Consider the following 20,498-nt stretch of genomic DNA (forward strand, 5'->3'; position numbering starts at 1 on the left):
GATGACTGGATAGCTGATCAATGTACAGTGACAAATATAACATACATAACAATCATGTATCCGTACGGAAGCATATTAAAAACCATACTTTTGACAAGACAGACTTTTAACGTGCTAATTCACCGTTGAAGGTATAGTCCATGTCACCCTACGTGGACACATAATTCTGACTGAGTTGACCAGTCTGGTTTGCTCTTACATCAAAATGACACTTGCATAGATGGCACTCTACCACGAGACCAGGGCCGTAGCTAGGTATCCAATCAAGTGTATGCACAACTTGCTGCAGGGGGTCTAGGGGCCGCTTAAGGCCCCCAGCAGGTCCAGGGCAGAGCCCTGGTAGGGGGTTCAGGGGGGAGGGGGCTTCCCGACGTGAAACGGTTTTTTAGCATTTTAGTTGCAGAATTTTGTGTACAAAAAATATTATATTTACTGGTTATTTTATCATGATAATAGACATGAAGAAAAGTTCGAAGAATTATAAATAATTGGTGAATTAGAGCAGTACGATCGGAAATCTAAAAAAAAAAATTGTATTTCCAATATGCATTGCCAAGCGTAGATCAGCGCAGCCCTTTAATTAAGCAGTACATCCTATTTAGTATTTTCATATCTATTCCTTTCTGATTGAGGATAGTTGATACATACGTTAATTGATAGTACATATTGACGATCCTTAATTAAAAGAATAGGCACGTAAACACTGAGATTACTATATATAATAATACTATCCTTTGGGCTAGACATCGACCATCCATCTTTTGATTCTTAAACCTTCACCCCGGCCACACAAACACATACACTCACACACAGTTGATGAAAATATAATCTTCTATTGGTGTAAACTGGAACCAATTTGGTATTACTGTCATCATGCACGTGACATGATTATCACCACTTGTTTTAATGAACATGTGTACTAAGTTTCAAACTTAATGGTAAACTATCTTAAACTAAAACTTTAATTTGATTCAGGTTGGAAAAATTGACAAAAGGACGGACAGACTGACAAACCTAAAAACATTTAGGGTCCTACCTATCTTAGGAGCAGATTGTATGACAGTTTGGATCACATGGATCATGTAGTTTCAGAGAAGAAAATAAAAAAAAATGTGGTTTACTACAGTTACATGAGAACCTATGATCGTTTATCTAAAATCTTTTTCAACAATATTTATTCAAGATAAATTGAACTGGATTGTTGATAATTACACCACCATAACGGAGACTACTATAACACAGTAGCACAAAGTCAGCATGCAGATGTGTCCAAATTGTTAATGTTTCATGGTAAACCAAAACTACATGTATCACATAGATGAAGTCAAGGTCAGATGTACCTTACTAGATATACATGTACACCATACAATTATTCCATACACCAAATATAATTACAGGTAACCTATTGCTTATAGCATCTGAGAAGCATACCTTACCATGAAGACTAAATATTGAACAATGAATCATGAAAAATGAGGCCAATGTTAGATGAAACCTGCCCGACAGACATTTACAATCATGTCATGCACCAAATATAGTTGACCCATTGCTCATTGTATCCGAGAAACAGACAAAAGCACAAACACTTATTATCAACCAATGAACTACCCAAGCTCAAAAAACTTAACCATGATCACTGACCAATGAAACTAGGTCAATGTCAGGTGAACACTGTCTGACGGATTTGTAGCCATATATTAAATAAAAGTTATCCTATTACTTATGATAATGATAAATTCAGAAAAAACATTTTTTTTAAATTGTCTCTGAATTATGAAAATGAGGACTAGGACCATGGAAATTTGACAAACGGAAACTTTGTAATATAAGGCATTTGTATACGAGGTAGTATAGTATGAAGCATCCATTCTACCTTTTAAATTTTAAAGTTTTATACAAAAAGTTTACATTTTCCCCATCACTGGATTAGCACCTTTTTGTCTTGCATTCTATGACTTACTTCAAAGCAAGACAAAATCAGAATCCTGTATCTCATTACTAAAAATGTATATGCAAGATGTGCAGGTGCTCTAAGAATGTTGCCTAATACAAACCAGAATACTACAATGAAACACTTGAAAATCACCCCATTTATCACAAGTGTTCACCTGGCTTCCTCAAAAAGGCAACAAATGGACCAGGAGACTTTTGAATCTACGTAGCATTCTTTATACAGACCTCCTTGAAATATGATGTCTACCAAAAAAGTCCAGATTTCAATTACAAGATCTCAAGGAACTTTTTTGTTTACAAAGTAAAACTACCAAGAATTAGATTCTAGTGTTAAAAAAATGAAGTTGGACTTAAAATTTTAATTAAGTTTAATAAAAAGATTGTGTTCATAGCTGTGCCTTAAATTGTTCCAACACTAGTATTGCCAAGGTGACAAACCAACATTTCAAATACTTATTTACTTCTAATGGATCTTTCAGCATTTACAGCTTATTGGAGACATTTTGAATATTGTTAAAATTTTTGTCTCTTCAATGCAAATTTAACACTATTATGAGAAAAAGGTAAATTTTACAGACAAAAAAATCATCTCTCTGTCTCTTCAAATTTGCATTTATACCCCCTTTACAAAGAAGAAGATATACTGGTTTTCCTAGGCCAGTCCCTCTGTCAGTCCATAAAACATCTCTTTCAAATCTATCTCAGCAACTACAAGTGACAACTTTGATATATGACACCAAGCTTCATATGGTTATATCCCTTTGATATGTTTTCAGTTCCTTCAATAGTGTTTGTTGAAGAAAAAACAAATTATATTTAAGATATCATGTTTAAATATTTCATTTTGGTCACATATATCTCAGCATTAAAAAGGTCAGTCTCGTGATATATCTTATATAAAAGTTCATCTGGTTATCCAATATGATATCAGTTCCTTGGATGTTCTACTTCCTGTTTGAGCAGGGGTATAATAAGGGAGAAATCTTGTTTAATCAGTACAATGAATTTACTTAATATTGATGTAACTTTTCGATTACCCTCTTTGGTATCTTAGTGATTGTTTCACCAAAAACAAGAGGCTACTAACAGCCTGAATCGCTCACCTTGTACAAATACGGATTACGTTGATTTACATATAGATCTTATTTTGCTGAAAATTTGTTCTATTTGAATTTTCTCTCTAACTATGATACTATTCAGCAAAAAATTGGTTAAAATCATCTTTAAAAGCAATAATTCTTAATGGTTCAATTGGAAATTTTGCCATGTTGGTTTACTCCTAGATCTTATTTTGCTGAACATTTTTGCTTTTGAAATTTCTCTCTTAGTTTCCACAAAAAATGCAAAAATAAGTAAAAATTGTCTTTCAATGGCAATAACTGCTATTAGGGGTCAATTGATGATTTCCCCCATGTTTAACTTATTTGTAGATCTTATTGTTCTGGTCATTTTTACTGTTTAAATTTTCTCTTTATGTATTATAGTTTTCAAGATAATAACCAAAACTTTGCAAAAAAATTGACATTTCAGGGGCTATAATCCAAATGGATTGTCCTATTTCTGAAAATTACATAGGAGATGGATCATTTTTATCCATGTCAGTGTTGCTAAAACTGTTTTAGTTTATGAGATATAAGCCAAAAACTGTGAAATTTAGAGATAGAAAATGACCTGCTGATAATTTTCACCCACGTCGGTTTTGCTCTAACTGCTTTAGTTTTTGAGATATGTCAAAAACTGAATTTTACCACATTTCTCTCTTTAGCAACAGCAGTCATGTTTATTGATGGATCAAATTCCCTCGATACACAATTTTAAACTAAATACCCTACGAAACATTCAGGTCAAGTTTGGTAGCATTTTGCCCAGTAGTTTCAGAGGTGAAGTTTTTTTTAAAAAGATCTACTGTCGAACAAGGGAGTGCAATAATCTAATTATTTACAAATTTTCATGGTTTAAAGCACCACTATCCCCCTTTAGGCATTTAATAAACATGTATGCAAAATTAAAAACATAAACACATGTAAATCATATTTTGCAATTTTATATGTGGAAAAGTTTGTTTTCAGTATTCAAATATAAAATATGAATCAGTTGGATCTCTACACATTAAAGTTACTATTTTTTCCATATACTCATAACTCTCAGGAGTAGAGGAAGAATTTTTTATATTATTTTTATTACATTTCATATTAATGACTTTAATGAATGATCTCATTACATAAATATTCTCTTTACAATATAACATTTCATCAACTAACAACATTTTTTTCAAATCACAGTAGATAACTTGATAACACATTTTTTTCAAATATTTGAAATAATTAATGTTCAGAGGTAGCACTACCATAACAAGTCATTTTATGACAAACAAGGAGTAATACATAATGTCATGTAAATATTTTCCAACTTGCAATTAAACACTGACAAAAAATTCCATCCTCAGTAGGAATCATAAAAATTCAAAGTATGGATAAACAGGAAGTGAATTCCTGGCAGATCTGAAAAATCTTTTACACAGTAAAACTCATCATTATAAAATTCCAGATCAAATATCAAATCATTCCATACTGTAAAAGCAAAGTAATATGCAATGAAAGTTTCATATGGAAAGATGAATGGACGGAGGGACAAACATGGAAAATGCAGTATACCATCCACTACCTTAGTGGGGAAATACTAATTTCTGACTACTTGTTTCATTAATAACAGCACTCATCAGCAAGGCACTATAAGTATTTTGATCTCAGAATCAGTAGCTCTGAGATTAGCACCATAAAATGAGTATAACTGCTGCCTTAAATACTGGTGGGTAAAGCATCACAGTTATCGTCATATCTCACGTCACAGCGACATGATACACTTTTTTAAGCATCATTTTCAATGCTCGACATTGGTCTTCCATTCTGTAACATCGACTGACGGCATCTTTTTTCCTCTCTTCCATGACACACAAAGCTTCCATGAGTTCTGAATTCTCCTTATACAAATCCACAACTAACACATTTCTTTTTTCACAATCACCATACTAAAAATATAATAGAAAGTGATAATCAATAAAACTTTTCTCTTTTATTGTTAACATAACAATCTTCATGAAGAAAAAAGTGAAATGAGAAAATACAAAATACATATGCAAAACTGCAAGGCCACTCACTCTATTTGGTAAAAGATTTGTTGGATTCCTGAATACTTCAAATATGACCATTCCTCTAAGACCTCTGACTTCTGATAGAAAAAGTGAGATAGATTGAAAAATGGATGAATGGATGACCAAAAAGACATCTCAATCACGACTTTCAAAAAATGTTTGAGCCAGCCGGACATTTTGTGTGTGTCTTATCCCGATTTTAATCCCTTAAGACTTAGTAACAGAAGGCAACCATAGTAATCAGTTGGGCATCATATAAATTATGATTGACTCAAAAATGATATCTAACTATTTTTATATAAATTCGATGTTCTGGCATTAACTGTTAAATTGACAGTGCACCATTCAAAGTGTGCAACATCAGTGTACTAATATCTGTCTTAGACTCTTTATTTGTGCAAAATTATGCTGTCAATAACTTCACTTTTGTCTTTTAAAATTATATTTTCCTAATACTAATGTTGACTTGACAATGGTAAAACAAGGACCAGAGATGGATACATAGAATCTGTGTTCGTTTACAAAGCACGATTGAGTTTAAGGTGCTCTTTCCGTGTTATTTCTTCATGAAAATACTCAAAATGAATGTTAGATAAAAGTATCAATGAACAGGTAAATTTCAGCTGTCAGAGAACTAATTAACCTTGATTGTAATGAGAGGGTATCCAAGTAGGGTTTGTTTTGATAGTAATTATTCATCATGTCACTTATATGACCGGAAAGGTGTGGCTCTTTAAGGCAAAAGGTCAGGTCATAAAAGATCGCATAAACTTCTCAATTTTTTTTTCTGAACTATGTTAAAATGTCCCTTTCAGCCTCTGCACAACAAGTCATTTATATAATATACCAGACAAGTATGGTCAATACAACCGTTTTGGAAGCCCTGATCTCAATCACTATATACTTCCCCTTTAAAAAGCAGTATTATAATAATATCATTAGCAGAATTGAAATGATAATTCACTTTTTTGCAAAATATTTCAAATTTCTACTTTATTTCTGATTTCTTTTTTCTTTTCCATGATGCCTGCTGCATTTTTAGGAAAAAAACAGTCTTTTTATAAAGAACCAATCATGATGTATGCTATTCCTATTTGTGCAGTATTATTGACATAATTTGTCTAAAACAAATCCGAAAATGGAAAAGAAATAATTGATTTTGAATATAAAATATATTTAGTATAATTATTTACATGATTTTTAATTTTCTCAATCTGTTCATCCAGCATCTGCTGTGTCAGTCTTAATTTTCTCTGTAATGAGTTCTTATCTTCTTCTAGTTCCTTGATGGCTTTCTTCATTTCTTCTTCTCTCACTATAAAAAAGATTTGTTTTAAAAATTAATTAAATTTAAAAAATCTAATGAAAAGATTCATTTTATCAAATAGTTTATATTTTAAATATATTTATAGAAAAATTCTTTTATAAACATATATTTCGTCAGGAGACATTGAACTAATAAGAAAAACATATTTCATAAGGGCCTGTCAACGTTTGTACCAGTATGGATTAAAAATTGAAGAAACTTTATCATAGTTATTTTTAGGCACTATGTATCATAGTCAATCATGTTTCACAGACAGTCGAATTCAACGGCTTTTTTTCTACCTCTTTCCAAATTTAGAAAATCATTTATCAGTATTAACAGTCATACAGTTAATTCTTATTCTCTAAAGGTCTTAGACTAACTATCTTTTTACACCTGCAAAACTTAAATTTGGGACAAAAATTACCTTTGAACTTTTTATTTTTTTCATTCTCTTTAGCTTCAATAAATTCCTGTAACTCCCTGAGTTGTCTCTGTTGATCGACCAGATCTATCTGTAGTCGAGTAAAATTATCTATATCGATACCATTACTAACATGGTACTTCTTCATCTCTTCTGCATGTTGTGTTTGGTTTTGGGCTAAATCATTGTTTGCTTTTACAAGCTGAAAATATATAACATCATTTTATCATACTTTATAACAGAAATCAAATCACAAAGACAACTTTTCGTATACTATTCTTCCACATTTTTATACAATAATTACTTTAAAGAAAACATTATTGCGTGAGTGCCTATTTGACTTTTTTTTTCAAATGAAATACATAAAATATTGTCTAATTTTCACTGTAACTGCATAAAAATATTTTTTTATACATTCAAGCAATTCACGTAGTATTTTTCTCTACGATTATTTAACCTATAATGTATAATTTCTACTGTACACATGATGTGATAATAATTCAAACCTTAGTACTGACAGTCTCAAGTTCTGTCTCTAATCTGTCTCGCTCCAGTTTTAATGCCATTAAAATTTCCTACAAAGACAATGTTTCATCTATTACATAAATAGCTTGTTAAATAAAGAGGTTTTTATTTTCAGTTTTTTTTATTACACTTTCAATATTTTTTGTAGGAATCAAATGACACAACAATACAAGTTTGAATCCAAAATAAATGTCACATGAAATATTTTGATCATCTCAATACAAATAGGTACAAATAGGTCATATCAGAATGACATCAACTAAATGTCATAATTACTTCTCATGGCAGAAGTTTTAATAACAAATCGCTACACCAGATGCACTATGACATGACAGCAGCATTTCAATAGTTGAAAGTAAAACTAATGAAAAGTAACTTGAAATAAGAAATTCAAACCAAAGTGGATGGGAAATTGAGTTTTAGACTTCTTTGGGACTTATATCTACAAACCAACAAAAAATATGCATGTGACGCCTATGGATTGACCCTGTATGTCATTCAAATCTTCTTGAAATGACGAACAGGAATATATATGGTTTAGGGGTGGAGATCTCGACCGTTTACAAGTTCTCAAAAGGGGGGGATCCCCAGGGGACTCACCTTTATTTCATATGATTTGTTTTTTTGTCCCATACAAAAATATATATGGTTGAGGGGTGGGGATCTCGACCGTTTACAAGTTCTTAAACAAGAGGGTGGTGGGGGTGACCCCAGGGGACTCGCCTATTATTTCATTTGATTTGTTTTATTGTCCCATACAAGAATATATATGGTTTAGGGGTGGGGATCTCGACCGTTTACAAGTTCACAAACAGAAGGGGGTGGGGGTGACCCCAGGGGACTCGCCTTTTATTTCATCTGATTTATTTTAGTCTCCCATACATGAATATATATGGTTTAGGGGTGGGGATCTCGACCGTTTACAAGTTCTTAAACAAGAGGGGGGTGGAGGTGACCCCAGGGGACTCACCTTTTATTTCATTTGATTTGTTTTATTGTCCCATACAAGAATATATATGGTTTAGGGGTGGGGATCTCGACCGTTTACAAGTTCTTAAACAAGAGGGGGGTGGAGGTGACCCCAGGGGACTCACCTTTTATTTCATTTGATTTGTTTTATTGTCCCATACAAGAATATATATGGTTTCGAGGTGAGGATCTTGACCGTTTACCAAGTTTTCAAAAAGAAAGGGGGGGTGGGGGACCCCCTGGACTTCCCCTATATTTCATTTGATTTGTTTTATTGTCCCATGCAAGAATATATATGGTTTAGGGCTGGGGATCTCGACCGTTTACAAGTTCTCAAACAGGAGGAGGAGGGGGTGACCCCAGGGGACTCGCCTTTCATTTCATTTGATTTGTTTTATTGTCCCATACAGGAATATATATAGTTTCAGGGTGGGGATCTTGACCGTTTACAAGTTTTCAAAAAGAAGGGGGTGGGGCGAACCTGGGGACTCCCCCAATATTTCATTTGATTTGTTTTATTGTTCCATACAAGAATATATTTGGTTTAGGGGTGGGGATCTCGACCGTTTACAAGATAAAAGCACATTCTCAAATTGAAGGGGGATGGGGTAAGAATATATATGGTTTAGGGAGACTTAATTATCTACAAAATGTCTAATAATAAACAGTTAATTTCAAACTTCATTTATACAGTTCTACTAGTAAATTTCAAACTTTATATATACAGTCCTACAGATCTTATCAGGAAACAGAAAATTTTCAAATAAATCTGTCACTCCAATGATTATCATATGCTAAGATATTTCCCAGATCTAATTAATAATGAAAATCATACTTGCAAATCTGAAGGGTTATTTCCCTTTGAACAGAACTATGGTTTAATATAGTACTCTAACATTACATATATAAAATAATTAATAATGTAATTAACTTCAAAATGTCTATTAATATAGCTTATAATCATCACCACTTAGGAAATAGAAAATTTTCAAAAAAATCTGTCACTCCAATTTTTATTGTGAGATAAGACATTAACCATCTGCTTAGTCATAATATGATAACAAGAGAAAATTATTTAAAAATACCACTTTTAGATATTAAAAATGGCGATAACTTAAAAAGGAGAAATACTAAAATCGTGAAAATTGAACTTGACCTTCATTTAGTCACAAGAAACAACACATCTAAATTTGAAAAAAATCATTACAGTGTTTTCATGTTATTGAAGAGACACTGTTTGGCAGCCGCCTGTAAAATCCGGATAAAAAAAAACTAAAAAAAAACAGCATCAGTATTCTGTTGACCTGGTAATAAGAGTTTGTTTAAGAGGATTAGTATGAAGAAATGAAACCAAATTTAAGAGAAGAAGAAAAAATACATGAAGCATGTAACTTTGAAACTATGAAGGAAGGAATAAGAACTGATAAAGTAGTATCCTAATATACTGATAAATAACTACCTCAGTACCCGTATATTAATTAACATCAGATTCCTCCAATTATCAATTTTGATAGAAATATGTTCGATTGAAAGATTTTCATGCATTATATATACATATTTCAATTACTAAAACATAAAATCTTTTTTGTTATGTATCATTCCAGTCAGTTAATTAGGATAGTTTTCAATCATTTGTATCAAAATGTCTGTTATAGCCCTCGTCTACTGACCTTTTCTTTCTGAAGACCGTCAGGCTGATCATCTTCAGGAGTCTCAGTATTATTGTTGTTTTTCTCCACATTGTGATTGTATTTCTTCTGTAAGTACATCAGGTAACAATGTATAAGTTTATATATAACCTGACTCTAATGGGATATCCCTAGACATTTTAGAAATCTTAAGAACTTTTCTTATTATGTGATACATTTTGATCCAAGAAATATTTCTCTGAAAATACAAAATTTAACTTCCTTAAGTTTATTAATCTCGTGACACATAACAGTTACTAGTACAAAATCAAATCCTGAAAATAAGGAAATATCTGAGCCAAAATGATTTAAAACAACTATATAATTACCATAATCTATTTAAATGCAAGGATTTTAAAATGAAACATGATACAACATTTTCAATTTCTATTACATCACAAATAATTTGAAAAAACACATTTGTATTTTACTTGTGTCATCAGAAGGTAAAGTTTTACAAAAACTCTGTATTTACAAAATACGTAATAAAATAAACTGTTAACAAGATATGTCTCGCCTGTATGTAATTTTTATATCATAATGGAAATTAAAATGGCAAAACTTTAACATGTAAACTATGCAAAACATTCAATGTTAATGAACCATGATTGAGGTTGTGGGGCCATACATTTTCTATGGATATGAGATATGCAAATGCTTATATAACTGCATACCAAATATCATTAACTTACCAACTAGTGGTTCCACTTCAACTGAACTAATCATAAACTTTTAACATGTAAACTAAGCAAACGTTTCAATGCCAATAGAACATTTCTGAGAGGGTGTGCCAAAAAATCTCCATGGAAATATTAAATGCCAAAGCTACCACAACTGCATACCAAATATCACTTACTTATCTTCTGAGAGGGTGGGCCAAAAAATCTCCATGGAAATGATAAATGCCAAAGCTACTACAACTGCATTTCTTATACTTTGCCAAACTAGATTTTACCATACTTTTTTTAAAAATATAATAAAAAGTGTGGGTTACAGTGCTATTTTTCAAGCTACAAGTCGTGCAAAATTGCCCCATTTTGCATAGTTATTAATGAAAATATAATTGTGGATAGTGTCCACATGTGGACACAGATGATGCCCCGCTTGCATATCATATAGTTATAAAGGGACATAACTGAAGAATGGTAGAAGTGACGCTACCCAAATTTGAACTTGATCTGAGTTTTGTAGTAATAAGCATTGTGTGTAAGTCTCATAACATTTGGTTGAGGCTAACTTAAGTGGAGAACAGAAACTAAAAATTCAGCAATTTTTCTATTTGTAAACATGCATAACTCTAGAACGGTTGTGTATAAGTTTTATAACATTTGGTTGAGACAAACTAAAAAATTCAGCAATCTTTATGTTTATAAAGGGATATAACTCAAGAATGGTAAAAGTGTCACCACCAAATTTCGTACTTAATCTGTATTATGTAGTAATAAGCATTGTGTATAAGTTTCATAATATTTGGTTGAGGCAAACTAAAGTTAGATAAAAACAGAAACAAAAAAATTGTACTTGATCTTAGTTTTGTGGTAATGAGTATTGTGTTTAGGTTTCATAATGTTTGGTTGGGGCAAACTTAAGTTACAGAATGGAAACTATAAATTTTGCAATCTTTCGATTTATAAAGGGACATTACTCAATAATGGTAAAAGTGACACTACCCAAATTCAACTTGATCTGTGTTTTATCAGTGGAAGTCAAAATTAAACATTGCATTGTATAAAGCATTGCTTGTAGTTGATTCAACTATAATCATGGACAAAGGAAGATAACTCTAATTTTAAAAATTACTTGATATTTAGAAGAAAAATAAAACTTTTGCAATTTTTCCATTTATAAAGGGGCATAACTCTAGAACGGTTAAAGTGAAGCCACCAAAAATTGAACTTGATCTGTGTTTTGTGGTAATAAGCATTGTGTATAAGTTTCATAACATTTGGTTGAGGCAAACTTAAGTAAGAGAACAGATACTAAAAATTTTGCAATTTTTCCATTTATAAAGGGGCATAGCTCTAGAACGATTAAAGTGACGCCACCAAAATTCAAACTTGATCTGTGTTTAGTGGTAATAAGCATTTTGTATAAGTTTCATAACATTTGGTTGAGGCAAACTTAAGTTAGAGAACAGATACTAAAAATTTTGCAATTTTTCCATTTATGGTCCAAGGACACCGTTATTGTCCTTTGGTTTTCGTTGTCTACGAATATAGTCCCTAGTGTGAACAGTGTTTATTGCATTTTTTTTTTATACACTTTCCCAATTTATTTCTTGATATTTTATGCATGAAATATTAAGTAAGGGGATGAAATTACATGTTAAAAAAATTTGGGTGCTGAATCTTTATGTTAAGTAGTGATTTGGTCCAGTTAAAAAAGGTCAAAAATTAGAATGTCTGAAGCTGTCAAACTGAATTTTAGCCCCCCTTAACACAGAATTGTCAATATTTTGAGTTAGAGCTGGTAGAAGTTTCTATAATTTTGATATTATTTGTATCAATAGTAGTACACTACACTGTAAAAATCTTTTTGAGATAGAGCAGGTGCGATTTTTTAAATTTGAATTTATTGTCTAAAAGAAATGCACTACGAAATAACTGTGTTCTCGGGCCTAAGAGATGAATTCCGTAAATGTAGATTTTGTACTTTGGCAACTTTCCTGAATGGTTTGCTGGTTTCAATTTGTCAAACTCAATAAAAGTAAAGGACTTACATCTTTGTTTGACAGAAATTCTGTTAAAATGTCCCATTTTGGCATTATACGGCTAAAATAAGCATTTTAAAGCAGTTTCCATTTTATGCCTAAGAGCCATGCTGACTTTCTATCTGACAGCTTTTTATGTTCCTGATATTTGTGTTTCTATGCTTAAATCAAATTTAATTAACCATTTGTGAACTCTGAATCTAGAGAAAAGTAGATTATCACAGAAAAAATGTGCAGAATATTTGTATTTATGTCCCTGGTTAAACAGCCTGTTTGATGTATGTGAAATGTGAAGAGCTTTGTACATAAAATCTGTAGTCCATCACAAATATTTCACTAAGTCTGTAAAAAAAAACTCTACAATGATCAGTACACCCTATTCATTTCATATGCTACCATAATTTTCTTCTTTAGGATAGTAAGTGGTTCAAGTATATGCCAATTGAGACTAAAACTACATGCAAGTTTTCCATTGAAAAGTGAAAAAACTGGTCATCAGACCATACTGTCTGCAAAAAAAAGTTGAATTCAAGAGTCCTTTTGCAATTAGACTTCTTGTATCATGACATCTTAGCATAGAAATGAGCAAAAAGTAACAAATTTCCATTTCTTATAGCCTCTGTGTGCATTTTTATATGTAAATATTGGCTACGGCCTAAATCGACTCTTAATAATTCTCAGTCTTACTTGGCCTAAGACAATTTTATTCTCATGTGGTATGCTTTTTGTAACTTTTCTTTACATTTAAAGTACATTTAATATATATGAAAGAATAATGTATGGTTAAAAAACTTAAAAAACTTCAAATTGGTTGAAAAAAAATGCATGTTTATGTAAGGCTTCCCTTTATTCGAAAATCTCTATTTTCAGGCACAGGCTCATATAAATTTGACTTTTGAATAGCTGTAATAAATCTGATAAATCAAACGAGTGTTCCGTTGCTTTTAATACTTATTATATTATATTCAAGAGTATTTAAAAAGCACATTTTTGCAATATTTAAATTTTTTAGGCCAAAATCTTGACAGTTGAAAATATTTTATTTAAACGTCAAAAATATACATCAAAATTTCAATATTAAAATGGCCCTAGTTTCTATAATATATATCTTATGGCCATGAAACTTAACCAACTATCTTATAATTTTCTAAGCTTAGGTCATGCAAAGTTTTATTAAAATTGGTCAAGTCTTTCTATCCTATTAGGTCAAAGGACACAGTTATCGTCCTTTGGTTTTCGTTGTCTACGAATATAGTCCCTAGTGTGAACAGTGTATAACTTGCATTTTTTTTTGATACACTTTCCCAATTTATTTCTTGATATTTTATGCATGAAATATTAAGTAAAGGGATGAAATTACATGTTAAAAAAATTTGGGTGCTGAATCTTTATGTTAAGTAGTAATTTGGTCCAGTTAAAAAAGGTCAAAAATTAGAATGTCTGAAGCTGTCAAACTGAATTTTAGCCCCCCTTAACACAGAATTGTCAATATTTTGAGTTAGAGCTCGTATAAGTTTCTATAATTTTGATATTATTTGTATCAATAGTAGTACACTACACAGTAAAAATCTTTTTGAGATAGAGCAGGTGCGATTTTTTTAATTTGAATTTATTGTCTAAAAGAAATGCACTACGAAATAACTGTGTTCTCTGGCCTTATAAAGGGACATAGCTCTAGAACGATTAAAGTGACGCCACCAAAATTCAAACTTGATCTGTGTTTTGTGGTAATAAGCATTGTGTATAAGTTTCATAACATTTGGTTGAGGCAAACTTAAGTTAGAGAATGGAAACTAAAAATTTTGCAATTTTTCCATTTATAAAGGGCATAGCTCTAGAACAGTTAAAGTGACACCACCAAAATTCGAACTTGATCTGTGTTTTGTGGTAATAAGCATTGTGTATAAGTTTCATAACATTTGGTTGAGGCAAACTTAAGGTAGAGAACAGATACTAAAAATTTTGCTATTTTTCCATTTATAAAGGGGCATAACTCTAGAACGGTTAAAGTGACGCCACCAAAATTCGAACTTGATCTGTGTTTTGTGGAAATAAGCATTGTGTATAAGTTTCATAACATTTGGTTGAGGCAAACTTAAGTTACAGAATGGAAACTAAAAATTTTGCAATTTTTCCATTTATAAAGGGACACAACTCTAGAACGGTTAAAGTGACGCCACCAAAATTCAAACTTGATCTGTGTTTTGTGGTAATAAGCTTTGTGTATAAGTTTCATAACATTTGGTTGAGGCAAAATTAAGTTAGAGAACGGAAACTAAAAAAAATTTTGCAATTTTTCCATTTATAAAGGGGCATAACTCTAGAACGGTTAAAGTGACCCCATCAAAATTCAACCTTGATCTGTGTTTTGTGGTAATAAGCATTGTGTATAAGTTTCACAACATTTTGTTGAGGCAAACTAAAGTAGAGAACAGAAACCAACTTCGGGACGGACGTACAGACGGACAAGGGTAAATCTTAATGCCCCCTCCCCTATAGCTGGGGCATAAAAATGGTGTCATCGAACTTTTTTTGCTACATGTATAAAATGAAATATCCTTTACATTCCTTATAAACTTTTCACTATAAGAGTTATCTCCCCTTACATGGCTAAGTGGAATATTGAATAAAAAAACCCCAAATATTTGGAATTGTTATAACAGTCTAAATAATGCAATAGCTCGAAAGATGGCAGTGTACAGTTAATCTACCTTACACTGCTCTAAACACAAATTTAATAACATTAACGGTACAAATTTTTCCGCAAGTTTATTGTTTTCTGTTTGGTATTAAATTCATAATTCAGATCCATTTTTACATCTGGTGATCCGTTTATTTGGCAATCGCCATGGCAGTCAGCATGGTTTAAGAACATCCGTTGTTCGACCTGCTAGTCAAATGCATTTTGCTAAAATATACTTTTTCACTTTTTTGGTCTTTTGGAAAATGTTGTGCTGTATTAAGACCCCCTTCCAAGAAATTTTTTTTGCACGCACATGTATAAAAATTGCGGTTTTCATTCAACGCAATCATAGGTTTAAACGTTGTTTTCAATTTAGACTTGTATATATATATATATATATATATATAGGTTTAATTTACTTTGAACTGTATCTTTCTTTCCTCAAAATGTTTATCTTTATGCAAAAGTTATAAATTCAAATATACTTCATTTTTATACTTTGACACAGTTACACTTTATGTACTTTATTTCACTTTCAAAGAATAACATCTACCTTCAATTTCAAAGCCACTGGACGTTAAGCAACCAACAATCAATCAATCAATTTCAAACCCTTTCCATTCTTAACCCCAGCTATTTAAGTAACAATATTCCTATCAAATTTTACCTGCAGTTTAGTAAGATTCTCAATTTTATGGTCAACATCAGTTAATTTTTGATGTGCAGAATTCAACGAATCTTGTAATTGTTCTCTTTGTTCTACCAGTTCATCTATTATACTCTGTGCAAAACATGTGCAAACAAAACATAAAACAGTGCTTTTAACTTCACATAAACATGTTAAAAGTACACAATCAGTTCTAATGTTTTCATGAATTGAGCTAGCTGTTGAAAAACCAGGACAGTAAATGTTGACTTTTTATGTAATGATTTAACAATGGCAGATCTAGAGTACATGTAGTACTCTAATTCAAACCAAAAAGTCTCAACTAAAAGATTTTTTGCGGCACAATGTCTTATACAAAGATGTTGATGACAGTAAAATAACTTTTTGGATAAGGTTTTAACTCGTGTTTAATTTAACCCCAAAAAAATATGAGTAAAAATGTGATTTTTGATAAAATATACTATGGTCAGTTTTCGTATGTCATTATTGTGACAACACATTTCTGCAAACGGTCTGTTTTCTATATTTCGTAATAGTACAATCTAAATTAGCCCTTACTGATTTGCAAGCTAGTTAAAATAAATGAAAACATAAAAACTATTTAGATCAAAATAAAATATATCTGTGGTATAAATTGTGATGGCCTGGTAAGTAAATTATTTCATTTAATCAAACAAAATATTTCAATCCCAGATATAAAACAAAAAAATAAGTTTACTCAGATAACCGGTACCACAAATATATTTCATCATGTGTCAGAAAGGGAATTTTCTTGGAACAATATTATCTGTGTTGACATTTTATAATATATCTACTGAGCTATCAATATAAAGAAGTGATACAAAACATGGGAGTAAAACATAACAACAAAATAAATGGTGTTTATGTACAAGAAAAAAAACAAACAAACAGATATTTTGTATAACATAAATACAAGGTTGAAATATATAAAATGGCTAACAAGTAAATACATGAATGTTTCTTGTCTGCATATTGGACCAGTTGTTTGTCACTTTATGTCCATTGGCAAATATTACAGATTAGAGAATGTATTGAAATGGTATTGATTTTTTGTTCATTTAAAGTGCAAGCTCCCAGTGAAACAACAGACTACAACATGCAACACATGACATACACACTGACACAACATAGGCCTACCTGTGCATGTGGAGGGATGATTTTAGTTTTATATGCATCTAATTGGCCTTGTAGGTTATGGATGATGTCCTGTTGTTGGTTACATTTCTTTTCCAAGTTTTCAAGTGAAGTCTGAAATTAAAGAAAAAGAACTTTGCTTTTCAAAATACAACCATGCACTATAAATAAGCATTGACTATATTGTGTGAAACTGTGATTCAAATGTTGAAAAAAAATCCAGTGAAACAATTTTCATTCAACATTTTCTAAAAGCTTTCAGTCCTCAAGAGAAGAATGACTTATTAAAGTTATGATTATCTTTTGTTAAAAAAAAACTCACTTGTAATTCTAGCATTTTTCTGTTTTCTTTTTCTAAGTCTGTCAAATTTTTCTTTAACATATTAATTTCCTCTTCATAAGCAGCCTGTAAATTAATATAAAATGAGAAATATGAGTGAAGTCAGATAAAATGCTTCACACTATCTACTATATAGATTTTACTGAAAATAACTTATTCTATTCTTTGTTTTACATAATGTCATTCTTTGACAGTTGAAAGAATCAAAGACCATTTAAGACAAAACTAAGTAAAGATTTATAGAGATAACTGGTGATACCACAAAATTGAACAACTACCATATTAGTTCACAGTTATGTATTGTTATTTTTGTAGGTTTCCAATATAAACAAAACCAAAAGATAAATTATTGAGCAAATATTTTTTCCATTAATTTGTTCTTCACAAAGTAAGAAATCACAAAAAACGATAAGTCAAAGAACTAACAACAATGATATTGAAACCATAAAAACTGGAATTCACTAATTCAAGTACTTTGTTAGCTAAATTACATATTCATTTTATTATATTCCTTCAATATATTACCTTATCTTTGCCTGATTGTTTAGCTGACTGCACAAACTCTGTTTTAACAGCTGATATTGCACCATCTTTTTCTACCTTTAGTTCACCTATCCTTCTCTCCATTGCCAACTTAGTTGTATTTAGAGTGGACTGTAAATCTTCAATTGTTTTATCAGCCTGGAATGAAAGGGTTATGTTATTAAGATCAGTAATACATTTGGTTTGATTTAATCTGCTTATTTTATCAACATTGTATTGACCAAAACTAAATCAGCTGAGTAGACAATCTTTACAATACAGGAGGCATTTATGGAAACAACAAAACATGCAGACTATTTACTTTAAATTCATTATACAAGCTGTTACAAAGCAAGAAATGTAAATGCATGTCTGTTTATCAAATATTCATCAAATGAATTACAAACATTCAAAATCTCAACCAAGAGTACTGGAGGTTTCTGATAGAAAACATTTAAATGCTTTAGAAAAGCCTTTCACACTTAAAAAACAAAGGCAAATATCTTTTAATTTAAATCATTTAAATAAAATGTATAAAAAATACCAGTTTTTTCTCCCTTTGCAGACTGGTAATAGTTTTGGCCATTTCATCTGTCTTTTTACGATTAGTTCTATTTTTGTCTAGCTCTCGCTGGACATCCTCTAACTCATTTTGGTACATCTCAGTCTGTTGCTGTAGTTTACTCCTCTCCTCATCAAACGCTTCCTTTACCTGTTCCATCTGACCTACTATTTCCTCCTAAAATCAGTTACAATTAAAAAGTTCAGTTTTTTTCCAAATATTTAATTTCTATTACTGTGGATTCATCATCATTTGTTGGATAACAATTTTTCTGGATATCATGGGGATATGTAAACCACAAATTTAAGTGTTCAACATAGTACCATTATTCTATAAGACTTTAATTCAGATTTTGGCAAAACCTAAAATCAAATATCCATGATACTTAAATTTTTCCTCAATCTACAAAAACTGGTATCCACGAAAAATAAATAAATCCACAGTACTTCAGAACAACAGTGTTTTGCATGGCTCAACTGAAGTATACGGATACGTATTTCCGGTTTATTTTTGTATGTATTCATATGCTAATAAAATGAATACGCATTATTTTTTCTTATGTTTATATTTTAATTACAATTTGAATATTTTATTACTTTTTATATCTTAATAAGTGGACAGATTGACAAGTTGACAGGTTAAAAAAAATGCAATAATGTCAATAATGGCAGTTTGTTGACCTGTTGACCTTTGTAGGTAGACAATTTTTTGTTAACATCAACTTGTCAACCTATCAGCCTTTAAAATTATGTCTCTGATTGATATACAATTATTTTTCAACACAAACTCCAATATTGTATGAAAATAATTACATGCTGGTAAAATTTATTGGTGGATAAAACTGGAATGGGTTAGGAAACATCCAAATTTAAACAAATAAATAAAAAATATTAAAAACCAAAAAGTTGGCAGTTGAAAGTTTTCTCTTCTGATAACACGATTTAGGCTTGAAGATTATAGTGATTGACTTTAAATATCTGCATAAACAGATGCAAAATTTTATCTACAAAATTGACAGATTTAAATCACAATCATTATATCAAATATTTTCTTAACTGTTTACCTCTAATTCCTGTCTTAATGATCTGGAAATCTCTTCTTCCATTATTTCTTTATCCTCCTCAAACCTCCTGGCAATTATCTCCCTTTCCTCATCAGTTTTATTTTGTAATCCATCTATTGTTTGTTTCAGTATCTTAATGTCATTTTCATATCGCTGCACCACATGTTCATGTTCTGACTCATAAGCATTACCTACAATATTAAATTTGTGATTGCTTAGAACTGAAAATTTCAATATATACTAGTATGTTACAAGTGCTACCAAGACACAATTATATTTCTTAATATGACTGAAACATGCATATTGAAAACCCAAGAATATTTGTGTCTTAAAGCATAAGAGTTTGATATTTTTCTTAAAAACCAAATTTCAATAAAGAATTAAAAATAATACTGATAAGGCAAATGATTAACTTAATTTAAGAAATACTGGTAAAAGGGTCCAAAAACATATATGGCAGCCATTGAAACAAACATTAAGGAAATGTCATTTTCTCTCATTTCCTACTTGAAGCACTGTATTTTACAAGTACATTATCTTGGGTAACAGGTAATTGTTCTTATGACAGTGAAATGAAAATAATACATATATAGCAAACAAAACATTCAATGAATGTCCATATTTTTGTAAATTACATTTGTATGTGGCAGGCTGCAAGAGCTTTCCATCACTTTGTGGCAAAACTAGTACTGCACTACACATCCTGATGAGTTTCTTTGATAATGGGAAATGTCTCTAGATAAAGCTATTATTTTAGGTCCTGTTTGGTCATACAACTCT

General features: G+C 31.0%; 1 protein-coding gene across 8 annotated transcripts in view; it reads right to left on the reverse strand.

Annotated features, from left to right (window-relative positions):
- Positions 1-3,981: 3,981 nt before the first annotated feature.
- Positions 3,982-20,498, reverse strand: part of LOC127732686 (ninein-like protein) — a 64,566-nt gene continuing 48,049 nt past the window's right edge. For 7 of the 8 annotated variants that reach the window (XM_052241857.1, XM_052241854.1, XM_052241855.1 and 4 more), the window contains 11 exons: positions 19,719-19,909; positions 18,638-18,832; positions 18,097-18,252; positions 17,554-17,637; positions 17,235-17,345; positions 16,077-16,190; positions 9,999-10,085; positions 7,341-7,409; positions 6,838-7,036; positions 6,298-6,419; positions 3,982-4,981 (listed from right to left, as the gene is read on the reverse strand). In XM_052241857.1, the coding sequence (XP_052097817.1) occupies positions 4,793-4,981; positions 6,298-6,419; positions 6,838-7,036; positions 7,341-7,409; positions 9,999-10,085; positions 16,077-16,190; positions 17,235-17,345; positions 17,554-17,637; positions 18,097-18,252; positions 18,638-18,832; positions 19,719-19,909 (1,517 nt within the window). In that variant the 3' untranslated portion in view covers positions 3,982-4,792. The remainder of the gene's footprint in view (positions 4,982-6,297; positions 6,420-6,837; positions 7,037-7,340; positions 7,410-9,998; positions 10,086-16,076; positions 16,191-17,234; positions 17,346-17,553; positions 17,638-18,096; positions 18,253-18,637; positions 18,833-19,718; positions 19,910-20,498) is intronic. The other variant, XM_052241858.1, reaches the window with a different exon arrangement.

Source organism: Mytilus californianus, unplaced genomic scaffold (genome assembly GCF_021869535.1).
Source record: "Mytilus californianus isolate M0D057914Y unplaced genomic scaffold, xbMytCali1.0.p SCAF_26, whole genome shotgun sequence".
Taxonomy (NCBI): Eukaryota; Metazoa; Mollusca; class Bivalvia; order Mytilida; family Mytilidae; genus Mytilus; species Mytilus californianus.